Here is a 13,932-nt window from a genome sequence, read left to right on the forward strand (position 1 = left end):
TCCCCTGGTCTGAGGAATTTTGGAACCACTGGTCTTGTGCATTAACAATTGCAACCCATCTCCAATGCTAGAAAAAAGCATATTAATGGTAGGCTTGTCTTGCAGCAGCTTGTGGTGGGGGTGGAGTACATTTGACTCTGAAGACAATCTTTGTGACTGTTGGAATCATCGTTTCCACTGCTGTCTCTATACCCACACACAGCCATACAGACAGTCATCTCTTTATGCCCTCCCCATTTCCCCTCACACACAGTGCTTTAGATCGGATTAGATTGCAAAGGATTAGTAGATTAGAAAATAGAAATATTTCTTTAATTCCCTCAGAAATCACTGAGTTGTTTTTTGGTTTTTTTTGCTGTCTCCAACAGCATGTCATTCACGTGATATCATCTTCACATTCACACAGTACAGCGGTTTATACCGAAACATCCTGTATATTCCCTCACTTGTCATATAAAATAATTCTCCTGTATATTATATATAATTCTACATATTCACTGCAGAATCCTTATTATATGACCCTGATGAATATTATCTATCTATCTATCTATCTCATATCTATCTATCTCATATCTATCTATCTCATATCTATCTATCTCATATCTATCTATCTCATATCTATCTATCTCATATCTATCTATCTCCTATCTATCTAATCTATCTATCTAATCTATCTATCTATCTATCTATCTATCTATCTATCTGTCGGCTTTTTATTTTGCCCACGGGGTGCTCATCGACAAGTAAAGCACTGGTATTACAATTGTCGTGGAAATCCATCGCTCAAAATATATTAGACTGAAATTTATACGAGGCCAGACTCCATTAGTCAGAATCCTAATTAGGATATTTCACCGATATATATCGAGAGAGGAGAAGAAAACACACAGACTCTGCTTATATGTTCAAAATGCTCCTCTGAAGGATTTATTACCAAACTCAAACTGTTAAACTGAAATTCAGAAGGGGTGTCTGCTTGAGGTTAACCAATCAGAGACAATGTAACAATATTTGTTATTCAGTAAAAAGCATACAATAAAATACATCCCAGATACATCATTATAATTCTTCACACATTAGGTTTGCAGCTGGCCTTATCTCTTTTGGACAGAATATTTTCGTGGAGATGGGGGAGACCTTCCCTCACGCATACTTGCCATCCTCCCATCTCCCTCCCTGTCCATTCTCTACCAACTTCGCATGGGAACCAAGGTCAAAGATAAAACATACGAAATCAACATTACTTGTATTAAAGGAACAATGACTTTCCTATTCACTACAAAAGAACCAAGATGGGAACTCCAGACAAGACGCTGCTGCACGAAACTAAATCATTTACACATTATCATCACTTTCACATAATACATATCTTAGTAATTCGGCCTCCTGCTTGATAATTCACAATGTCATTTCATGCAGAGAATATAAGGAAATAAATCATCCTTCACACAATATAAAAAATAGAACAGATCGAGGCACTCACCGTACTGCCAATAAAACTTCTTGATTCATCAAGATTTTGTATGATATGGCATAAAATGTAGGTGTGTATCATACAGACCAAGATCTTGATGAATAAAGAAGTTTTATTGCCAGTACGGTGAGTGCCTCGATCTTTTCTTTTTTTTTCTATTACTGCTAAATCTACTTACAATAGTGAGGTTCTTAGTGCACATTTTGATCAAATTGTGTGAGCCCACCTGCCACGACAAGGAGAACTCTATAATAAATATATATCTACATTATATATATCTCATATTTCTCTCTATCATCTATTTATTGACTATCTAACCAGATGTCACCTCATTTTCAGTGCATTCTCTTTTTATATTTTTCCTTTTAGTAAACTTTTTTTTTTCCAAAATTGTCTCTTTTAAAGAGATTGAAACCACTGGTTGGTCATGTTTTGTATCGGAATGAAGTTTTTTAATGTTCTGTAAAGCTGGCCATACACATAAGATTGAGATCTTTCTGACGCTCGTTTTCATCTGGTTGATCAGGTCAGTTGGCTGATGCATATTAGATTAACAGTGGATCCCGCCAAAATAATTGTGAACTGCTACAATTATATATGTATCTTTTAGATTGTTGAGATGACACATTAATCTATCCAAGATCGGTCATTAAAGCTTGAAGAAGTTGGCTGGCTGCTCTATAAAAATATGAGTGTTTGCAAAATATGTTGGCCAACAAATGGCCTAAAAAATGGTAATTCTCACAATTGGCCATTCACACTGAGTAGACTAGCCCAAAAATGGAATCTACTTCCTCTCATTTGGTCAACAACTTCACTATTTTTCTAGTTTTTATTGTATTTTCATATCATTTTTTTTATTCTGCCAGGAGTCCATTCTCTCCATGGTTGGATTGGCCCACCAGCAACAATGGGCTCCTAGTACAACAGGGCCCCCATTTGGAGCTGTCCTTGATTACATTATAGATGGACGATTGACCTCAGAATCATTTCCTCTGGTGGGCCCAAGGAACCTCATCCCGACACTGATTCTCTTACTGATCTGCTCAACCTCACAACCTTTTTTGTGCCATTTCTGAATTTCCGCCTCAATATTTCCCTCTCATCTTTTCTATCCTACCCTCCTCTCGCAGGGCTTTCTCTCTCATTGAAATCTTTAATCCCTGGCAGCAGGTTTATCCTTCTCATAACTCATCAGAGACAGAAATACACAGCCTGATATATCCACATACATCTATTATTGTACTCGGGGACATTTGCAAAAAGACATAAAAAAAAAAGGTACACATTGATCATGATTATATATATATATATACATCCATGGCTTGAGAAGCAGTAACAACAACTAAAGTGAAGAATGAGACCAACTAAATCACAGACGAGAGATGGGAAACTGCACTAAAAGTCAACGGAAGAAAACAAGCAAGGTACGAGAGGACGGGCAAGTAGAAGAAGGGAAAAGGTGGTTTTCTGTAGACCAGGGGAGTAGGCTGGTGTGGTCGGTGAGGGACTTTAATGTAAAAATAGTATTATATGTTTGGAAACCACAGTTCTAATGCTCAGGTACTAAAGATAGAACAGTCTAGACCATTGTGATGTGACCTGTAGTCTGTTGATGGGCTGACAAGGAAGTCGGTAGGAAATTTTAATTCCCGAGGATGCGGTGATGCATTATTGAACATTTCTCACCCGGTAAAAGGTTTTTCCACCATAGACATGTATGGTATATCCATAGGAGCTTACTCCCATAGACATGGTAAATGGAAAGAGTCGTGCCTGGATGTGTTGGTCGGTGGCTACCTAACATGGCGTAACAGGTGTCAAGGGATCCCCACTCCCAATATTCTGAGGGTATGTCATACATGTCTATAGAGGAAAATAGCTTTAATTGGAGCAAATTTGACAACCTAATATCAAATAATTTTGTGTACATGTGCAAATAAGGATACCCAATTGTGTATTTGATAATAGAAACGTTATTATGCTCTTGTGGATATTTGTTACCACTGGGTACTGTTGATCGTAGGTTCCCACCACGTTTGAGAGCAACGGGAATTTTCCCAATGTATATGTCTAACGTGCCCACAGGCTATTTTTTGCCATAGCTATGCCAAAAGAGTGTCCCTTTGGCATACATCAGACCCTATTAGAAATTTCGATCTAATTGAAGGTCCTATTACACCGCCGTGAAAATGAGCGCCAATCAACGAGGCAGGTCATTGATAGGCGCTCCTTTCACAAGGAGCAATGATCAGTTATGTACGAGGACGAGCGATCATTACTAGGATTGTTCCTCCCCATACATTTCCATCATGTCGGCAGCACATCTCCATGTTTACAAAGGGAGATGTGAAGCCGATAACGATAATATTAATTGCGGCATAAACGATACGATCGGCCTATGAACGAGTGTTTGCTCGTTCATCCTCTGATTGTTGCCCTGTTTACACCGGGCAACAATCGGGAACGAGCGTTCATATGAACGCTTGTTTGCCCGATAACTTTAACTTCGTGAAATTTGAGGACCATACCAAAGGTGCTTGAGGTAGGATAACAGAGACATCTATGTGAACATACTCACTACAGAATATTGAAAAATGGGCCGAGTGGTCTAGTGAATCTCATTTGCTTTCTCTCCCACCAGGATGGGAAACATTCCCACTTGCAGCTCGCTCCTCTTTCTTCCTGTGAGATGGGTTCAGGGATTGTGGACAGCTGGCCACGACCTCTGCAGAGCTTTGCAGCACTGCAGAGCCTCGCTGGGACAGCCTGCATCTTTCTGCGGCACAGCATCGCTATCACTCAGATCGTATGTATAAAGAATATGTATTAAGGGATTGTTATATATTCAGGAAATTCCATATAAATGTCAATTCTAGACATATATCCGATTAAGGGGTGTAACCAGGATGCCTGGCAGGGCATATGTCTCGGGGGCTGGGTGCAAGAGAGTGCCAACAAGCCATACTCTGCCTTTGCCATGGTATCTAGATACATGACTAAGGCCTGATTCACACGCACGTGTTAAACTTCAGTGGGACGGCCGTTTAAACAGCGGCCGTCCCACGGACCAAAGTAATTCCATGTGGCCGTTCACACAGCCGTTGTTTCAAGAGGTCCGTGTGAAGGGTCCGTGCGAAAATAGGACATGTCCTATCGTATCACGCATCCCTCCATAGACTCTCAACTATGGGGGATGCGTGACATCGCATCCCGCAGCGCTGAGCACGGATGCACCTCGGATGCAGTTTTTCATGTCCGAGATGCGCAGCGCTCGTATGAATCAGGCCTAAAGATGGGAGCTGAAGGAAAGCCTAGCTACGACCCTGCTGTACTTGTCAGTGGAATGGTTGCTTCCTAGTTGATGCTTTCACTGTATAATGGGCCTTTCATTAAGGTGCTGCCTCTTTCCATCCAGCACAGAAGGGTCTTGTTTTTACTTTACTTTCTATGACCCTTTGGCCAATTCTCCACCCACTTATTTGCTAGCAATGCATTTCCTCTGGAGTGGATAGTCCTAAACAGACTCTCCCCACCCAATAGCAAAGGGGATAAGACCAACCAAGGCTGGGTCCCCTATCCAAATTAGCAGCCGCACGGGCCGCCTCTAAGGGTATTTCAAGAGAAAACAGCTCCTGATTTTCAGACATTTTTTGTGCCACTCGCGATTTTCCGCAGCTTTTTTACGGCCGTTTTTGGAGCTTTTTTTCAATAGAGTCTATGGAAAACGGCTCCAAAAACGTCCCAAGAAGTGTCCTGCACTTCTTTATCGTGGCCGTTTTTTTTATGCGTAAAAAATGCAGCGAAAAACGCTCCGTCGGAACAGAGCGCCGTTTTCCCATTGAAATCAATGGGCAGATGTTTGGAGGCGTTCTGCTTCCTATTTTACGACCGTTTTTCGGGCGTTTACGGCCCGAAAAACGTCCGAAAATAGGCCGTGCGAACATACCCTAAGTGTGCCCTTGATTTGAAACATTGCATGGCGTAAAAAATTATGATGGTGGAATTGGCAATAAGTTCTATGTATTTCAAAGTTTTACCAATAGAAACTCATCCTGCAAAAAACAAGCCGTCATCCAGCTACATCGATGGGAAAATGAAAAAGTTCTGGCTCTCAGAATGAAGCGACACAAAAATGACTTTTTTCCATAAATTTTTTTTTTATTGTGCAAAAGTTCTAATACTTAAAAATAACAATACGTATTTGGTATCTCCACATTCCTACTGAGAATAAAGTTAACATCCTATTCTTACCGTGGGGTAAACAGCGAAAAACAAGAACGCACAAAAGAAGGGCGGAATTGTTTTTTTGCACTCCCTTTAAAAAAAATAAAAAATCTATATATATATATGTAAAAGTCCAGCAATAAATTATATGTACCCCATGGTGCCATTAAAAAAAAAAAAAATAGAACTCGTCCAACAAATAAACAAACCCTCATACAACTTCATCAACTGACAATGTAAAAAGTTATGGCTCTTGGAATGTGAGGCTAAAAAAATAAATGAATATGTTTGCCCATTAAAGGGGTATTCCCATCTCGGACATTTATAGCTTATCCACAGGATATGCCATAAATATCCGACAGATGTGGGTCCCGCCTTTGGTGCTTGCACCTATTTCTAGAACGGGCCCCCTAAAATCCATCCTTCCTTCTGTCACTGGGCTCTGGCCACGGCCTGACGAGGCAAAATGTGGCGAAACGCGCTTGTTTCCAGAAAACTCAGCCATCTCGTGGTCGGAGTCCTGCAGCAGAAGGTCGGATGGAGGTCAGGGGGCCCCGTTCTAGAGATAGGTCCCAGATGAGGGACCCACATCTATCCACATGATATGCCATAGATGTCTGAGATGGGAATATCCCTTTAAGGCCCAAACTGGTTTGGTTGTATGGGGTTAAACTTAATTTTCCGTCTCACATTTTAAATCTTGGAACCACATTTGCTATGAACCAGTCCTGCTATCTTGTAGTCTCCCTACTTTCGACAGCATCCCATCTGGCCGCTAGCTGCTGTAGAACTACATGAGGAAAGTAAAACTCCTAGCTTACACTGGAAGGATCCCAGTAATAACGCCACAATAGCACTAGGCTGAGATAATCCAACTTTGGATCCATTCCCTACCACCGGCTTCAGGAGAAGTGAGTGAAGTGTAAGCCGACTGGCTGTATGTTCACAATTACATCAGTAATTACCTGCATTAAGTTGTATGTCTCCGGAGAATATAACGAAGTCAACCAATGCGGATTATACCCAGTAGAATGATATTTGTAGACGAGTTCTCCATGCATGGACCATGTGATACGGTAAACGTATCCGCAGAATGTGGATATGATCACTTTATTGCGGTGTTTTGCTATAGCCGCTGCAGTTTATCACTGATATTCACCTTTTTTATTGGTCAGGTATATTATTGTTAATTGTTTTCTTTTAACCCATTACAAACCATGTTGAGAATGCTCATCCTGGGAGTGGTCAGCTTCCAAATTCTCGTTATACTAATAGCACTGCCACTATGCCGGCACCATCGGGAGTGGGACAACAGCTGTAATAAAGTCGCAGTCCTTCTAACGGTGAAGATCAGAGATACCTGGCCTATCACAAGCATATGCCATCCATGTCCGACCACTGTGTCCCCAACTGGTTGCTAAAAGTGGCAGTGACTCTAGAAAGTTCTGCTCCACTAAGGTCATGCTCACAAGTTCCAGATTCTGGAAAGTCATAAAAAATAAATAAATGACCAGACGTTGGGTTACTTCCCTGGTGATGCTCTGCCAGGCCTTTACTACCCGACCCCATGACAACCAAGTGTCCAGGATTCAGTGACACATCCCTGGTGCCATTCATCCTGCCCAACATGTCTTCTCCGGATCTTATCTATGCAGATAGGCACTGGAACATATAACTATACAAGTGACTGTGTATGTAACATCCCGATAGTGGGCTTGAGAGCAGTGCGGGACATTTTATTTTTTATATTCTTAGGCACGGGAAAATTTGTAAAGTTTGGAAACATTTGTGTGGACACTGCTACGTGATACTATTTTATAGACACGGCTGTGTAGCTAACGCGGACACAATCGTGTGGACAATTCTGTGTTGCGGAACTGTGAGGAATATCTGTAAGGTGGCACCACTATGTAGGTACCATGTGACTCTAGTGCGGAACATTCTATTTTTTCTGTAGGCACCTAATTAAGCTGTTTTCTGTAGTGGAGACATCCATCTGATCCCCAGTCTCACCTATGTGGTGCCTGCCGATCAGTGGTGTCCGGTGTGTTCTGCAGCCTGTCTGTATTCACAGCACACCTGTGGATCCCCCGATCAGCAGGGACCACGTAGAGGAGAATTTGGGGCTGGAATGTGCACCTCGTCTCTGGGCAATAGCTGTATTTTCAACGCTTTTACCCGGAGTATCACTTTTAAATCCCAAAATATCGAAAAGTAAATAAAAGGTAGAGCAACGAAGTTGTATTATTTTCGATGTTTAGCTTTTTATACACATTCATCTTTTAATTCCAGGACCGAGAGCTGAGGCCAGAGGAGATAGAAGGTAAGAGGGTTTTAATACATCTCGATTATGTCTGTTTCTTGGAACTTTTGGCCTTGCTCTTCTTGAGGCATACACTAGATGCTCACATTGTAATACATCAGTTTATAAAAAAGATCATCTGCTACAAACATCAAAACGTCAGGAGGAGATCACACCGGTCTTTATATGCCTTCTTTTGTGCTTATAAAGCCTTATTCAGATGCAAGTAAATCTCGTCCGTGTGACGACCGTTTTTATTAACGCCCGTCACTCGACTGCATGTCTTTCAATGGGACTGTTATTTTAACGGACCATGTGAAGGGCCCAAGAAAAAATAGGACATGACTCAAGTTTAAGGGATCCCTGAAAACGGGTCCCGCACAAGTGCGACTCGGATGTGAAAAATGCCCGTTTTTCACATCCGAGTTTACACTCGCTTATCTGAATAAAGCCTAAAGGGGTTGTCTCATGAAGACAGTCCGTGTCCGATTAGGCCATATGGACGTCTTGGGGAGGAGTCCCCGCTTGAAGTGATTGCTCTGCATTATGAACATCTGGGACAATACATCATTGGCTGTAGATCGATTACACAAATACATATCAATTTGAAATACAATAGATGCATTCGGTAGTCTCTAATATCTATCGCCCTAATATGTTCTGTTCTATTAGTGAAGCTCTGATCTTTTGTGCTCAGATGGGCCAATAACCGTTTATTATCTCCCCAGAGCTGAGAGAAGCGTTTAAGGAGTTTGATCGTGACAAGGATGGCTTCATTGGATACAAGGAGTTGGGCGAGTGCATGAGAACCATGGGATATATGCCCACTGAAATGGAGCTCATCGAACTCTCACAGAAAATCAGTTAGTGTTCACTATATGTGTGATTCAAGAGGAAAGCAGAAGAATGTTAAAGCCTACCGATCGTTATCATATGTGTCTCCGTATACCACTAGCACATGCAAATACATGAAAATTAGGGGAAAGTGGTATGTTCCTCACTCTTCTCTGACTACAGGCGCTGTGTCAATGTTCTGAGACCGCCTCAGTCTTAGAAAAGTCCATCTAGAGTAAAACTGCAAATAATAGACAGGAAAGAGAGGGAGGAGGGAGATGAAGCTTCAGTCTCTCTGCCTCGGTGTTTCAGTGAAACAGCATGAGCGGGAATGGAGAGGGTGGAGTAACAGTGTGGAGACATCTTATTGGTTGGTACACAGCACACAGCTCCCATCCAACTCAGCAGAAACCATGTAAAGAAGCCAACAGAAGGAAGTATTAGGGCCCAAAATACACAGCCTAAGGAATCTTTTTTTTAATGATCGGTGCTCTTTAACAGTTATTCCTGTGCCTTCCTTTGTGTTGCGTATGTTCTTCCATTCAAATTACTTTTCCAATTTACTTGCCTTACCGATTCTTCTCTTATCCCACACCAATGGCTTCTTGCTTCCCTGTCGTCCATAGTATTCCTCCATACATGATGATATGTTCATTGACAACATGTCACGCGACTGTAGCGGACCATTGCTGTCACAATGGTGACATCACACATTACACATCATCATGCATGGAGGAAGGCAAAGGGGATGGCGAATGCAGGACACCAGTGGTAGAGAAGAATCGGTGAGGGGTAGATATTGTGAAGTGTTTTTATGCGTTTTATGCTTTCAATTTTTTGGAAACCATCCATTATTCTCGAGCAACTAGTTGGCATAAACAGTTTCATAGCTAATTTGTGTTTCCATTAGTGGAAAGTGATTAAGAATATGGACATGCTATGTGTTCTGGAATTACCAAAAAGTCTGTAGGGAGGAGCGGACTGAGAGTCGTCTGGTCCCCCTGGATAATACAGGTCATGAGCCCCAAACCACTTACTTTTTTTTTACTTTATTTAGAAATTGTCATTTTTTACCTTTTTATTATTCAGTGTTCACAAATAAAAAAGTTTCCAAGATATTTACCATTAACGTTACTTGTTGGCCTCTGATTTCCATTGCTATGGCTAAGCCGTAGTGACACTACGTCCATAGTGAAGTCACATGGTTGCATTGTCCAATAGCCACAGCCGTCAGACATTGAAAGATACAGCCACGTGACATGGCATCACTATGGGCACAGAGTCTCTAGGTTGTTAAGGTTTTTGTGGTCCCACAAACTATACCATATATATGGGTTAGAGCTCCATGTTTCTGTTACACGACCCTCGACCTCCGTTTCCCGTATGTATACAGCTTCCATTGAACTCAAAGGGAGATGTATAAATCTGTACACAATCTTTACTCGCAGCTTCGGTGCAGTTTAGATGTGGCCGCCGTCACTATGTAATACCGTTTTGCACTAAATTGTTCTTTTGCCCTCAGCAGGGGGTAAAGTTGACTTTGAAGACTTTGTCGAGCTCATGGGACCAAAACTTCTTGCAGAGACAGCTGACATGATTGGTGTGAAGGAGCTGAGAGATGCCTTCAAAGAGGTATTATATGAGAACCTTAATCCAATCTACATGGGTGGTGGGGGATGAATTTATGAAAGCCAAGGGGTGCACACAGGCACATTATACCATCACATGCAATTCACCAGAAAGACGGCAATGTGGGCAGCATAATGGCTTACACATATGTAGTTATACTAAATGTGTGTGAACAGTCATTAGCTTGTGTATTATAAACCGATATAAAAGGTCTTTTTGGTGTTACACTACCGAGATAAACATCATCTGAAACGGCTCATTTCGGCAGGATCGGTCGGCGTTGTAAAGTGTATGGGGGCCTCCCGACTCTCTCAAGATGACGGCAGAAAGAGTGATCAGGGGTGTTGGATTTCAACATGCCCAACCCTCTGTTCCCACAGGAGATAAGCCGCTGCCAGAAGGTTCTAGCAGCAACTTATTGTCATATGTAACCTCTGCCGAGCCAACTGTGCATGTTAAAGTAGCACTCCAGCAATTTTTTTTTCTGCCTGTATAGTGCAGTATAAACTATTATTATAGAATAATGAAGAGGCTTCTGTGCGTACCTTTATATAACTGTTTTAGTTGATGTGTCATTTATGGGTTGTCTGTCATCTTTTTCCCCTCTAATATGGCTCCCCTAATGCAGCCTACATTTCCCATAATGCCTCTATCACACTGCACTTGCTCTGCTCCGAGTCCTATCTAATTGCAGCAAGTGATATATCAGTGACATAGAACTTCTGTCCTAACATTGCAGTCTCAGTGTATCCTATGTAATGCAGCTTCACATTGTTCAATCTGTCTCCTGCTAGTGATAGATCAGTGACAGAGAACTTCTGTACTCACATTGCAAAGTCTCAGTTTATTCCTATGCGATGCAGCTTCAGCCTGTCTCCTCTGCCTCCTGCTTGTGATAGGTTTCTTCATGTCAGCCCTTACAAGGAAGAGACAGTGAGACACAGCATCTCATGGAAAAACACTGGACACTCTGAACACCGCACACACAGATAGTTTAGATAGTCATTGTGAGTCTGAAGAGTTTTATAACTCTGCAGCTAATGATTGCATGGACTGATCTATTATATCACTGCACTCCTTCTCCCTTAGGTGGGTCAGAAATTATCTCTTTAGTATGTAATGGAATCATTTTTCTATGTGAACATTTGTTGGGATTGTGGCGTTGGAGTAAGTTCTATCATTAGTTTGAGTTCCCCTCCTTTTGTAGAGAACGTGAGACGACTGTCCAATGTAATATTTTTCTGTACTGTCATCACTCGTTAATCTACTTATGACACATTTTTACCAAAATCAGTTTGACTCGAACGGTGACGGCAGGATCAGCACTCGGGAACTGCGGGAGGCTATGGGGAAACTCCTTGGTCAACAGCTCGGTCCTTGTGAAGTTGATGAAATCCTGAGAGATGTGGATGTGAATGGGGATGGACTTGTAGATTTTGAAGGTAGGACGATCAGAAAGATGATTTTTTTTCGACATTTGTAGGCCAAATTTTTGACTTTCAAGTATATCGAAATCCCCAATTCTGACTTGTCATTACATAGACAGGAAAAAGCTTATTATAATTACTAACGATATCTCAGACTCGCTGCTTGAGAGAAGGGCCAGTGTGCGGCAAATTATTTGGCTCAAAAAAAAAATACATACGTTTTTGCTTACTGATGAAATGATGGAAAGCTTTCAGCGAGGGTCTTCACTCAATGGGCCAACCACATTTATGCTTCAAGTGGTTGTACAGGATTAAAAGAACGTGGTTGCTTTCCTACAAACAGCGCCACACCTGTCCACAGGTTGTGTGTGGTATTGCAACACAACCCCATACACTACACACTACCCATCGACATGGAAGAATGTTTCTCTAATCCTAAACCCCTTCAAGGACTCAAAAACGAGCAACAGTTTTAATTTTTTTAGAGGATTTCCCATTAATAACATTGTCTACTCCCTCCTTTCTAAACATGGCTGCACAATTTTTCTCCAATATTTTTATTGATGGGATTGTCCACTTTAGTCGCCTCCATTTCATTTTAGGGGTTCCCTGCTCTGTGCTACAGTGGATAATGGATGTGAGGGTGTGTGCTCAAACCGATAATATGACTATAAAAACAGTGGTGACATTTTTCCCATTTGCTGTGTAGAAACAGCAGCAAAACCGGCCCAACATCGAGATCTACTGTTCACTGCAGTGAGGGCTACCAGTTGATTGCAATTTGGCCACCACTGACCTAAGCAATGTTTACCCTAGAGCACCCTAGAGCAGTGCTTTCTCTCATAGGGGTACCTGGAATCTGGTCAGCCATAATAATATGTTGATTGGCGCTCGTTTCTGTGGCTATCTAGGGACAAGCGGTCGTTAATGTGATCATTCATTCCCATAAAGTTTGCATGTTTTACACAGGGAGATGCGCTGCCGAGAAACGATAACTATCCTGGCAGCATAAAAGATCAGATCAGCCGAAGTACAAGCACGTTCATCATCTGATCACTGCAATGTGTACACAGGCCAACGATCAGTAACCAGCGTACAAGCACTTGTACGCCCGATCATCGGCCCATGTGGAGAACTGACAGCTCCTCTATACTACACCACACAGGAGAGCTGACAGCTCCTCTATACTATACCACACAGGAGAGCTGACAGATCCTCAATACTACACCACACAGGAGAGCTGACAGCTCCTCTATACTACACCACACAGGAGAGCTGACAGCTCCTCTATACTACACCACACAGGAGAGCTGACAGTTCCTCTATACTACACCACATAGGAGAGCTGACAGTTCCTCTATACTACACCACACAGGAGAGCTGACAGCTCCTCTATACTACACCACACAGGAGAGCTGACAGCTCCTCTATACTATACCACACAGGAGAGCTGACAGATCCTCAATACTACACCACACAGGAGAGCTGACAGCTCCTCTATACTACACCACACAGGAGAGCTGACAGCTCCTCTATACTACACCACACAGGAGAGCTGACAGTTCCTCTATACTACACCACATAGGAGAGCTGACAGTTCCTCTATACTACACCACACAGGAGAGCTGACAGCTCCTCTATACTACACCACACAGGAGAGCTGACAGCTCCTCTATACTATACCACACAGGAGAGCTGACAGATCCTCAATACTACACCACACAGGAGAGCTGACAGCTCCTCTATACTACACCACACAGGAGAGCTGACAGCTCCTCTATGCTACACCACACAGGAGAGCTGACAGTTCCTCTATACTACACCACACAGGAGAGCTGACAGTTCCTCTATACTACACCACACAGGAGAGCTGACAGCTCCTCTATACTACATTACACAGGAGGGCTGACAGCTCCTCTATACTACACCACACAGGAGAGCTGACAGCTCCTCTATACTATACCACACAGGAGAGCTGACAGATCCTCAATACTACACCACACAGGAGAGCTGACAGCTCCTCTATTCTACACCACACA

At 42.4% G+C, this 13,932-nt stretch overlaps 1 protein-coding gene across 3 annotated transcripts in view; it reads left to right on the forward strand.

The window, feature by feature from the left end:
• Positions 1-13,932, forward strand: part of CABP2 (calcium binding protein 2) — a 62,512-nt gene that overhangs the window by 21,571 nt on the left and 27,009 nt on the right. Inside the window, exons 1-6 of one of the 3 annotated variants that reach the window (XM_075842260.1) lie at positions 2,432-2,901; positions 4,119-4,283; positions 7,994-8,024; positions 8,732-8,866; positions 10,360-10,469; positions 11,761-11,908. In XM_075842260.1, the coding sequence (XP_075698375.1) occupies positions 2,860-2,901; positions 4,119-4,283; positions 7,994-8,024; positions 8,732-8,866; positions 10,360-10,469; positions 11,761-11,908 (631 nt within the window). In that variant the 5' untranslated portion in view covers positions 2,432-2,859. Of the gene's footprint in view, positions 1-2,431; positions 2,902-4,118; positions 4,284-7,993; positions 8,025-8,731; positions 8,867-10,359; positions 10,470-11,760; positions 11,909-13,932 lie in introns of those variants that run through there. The other 2 variants (XM_075842259.1, XM_075842258.1) reach the window with 2 other exon arrangements.

The sequence above is a fragment of the Rhinoderma darwinii genome, chromosome 11, assembly GCF_050947455.1.
Source record: "Rhinoderma darwinii isolate aRhiDar2 chromosome 11, aRhiDar2.hap1, whole genome shotgun sequence".
Classification (NCBI taxonomy): domain Eukaryota; kingdom Metazoa; phylum Chordata; class Amphibia; order Anura; family Rhinodermatidae; genus Rhinoderma; species Rhinoderma darwinii.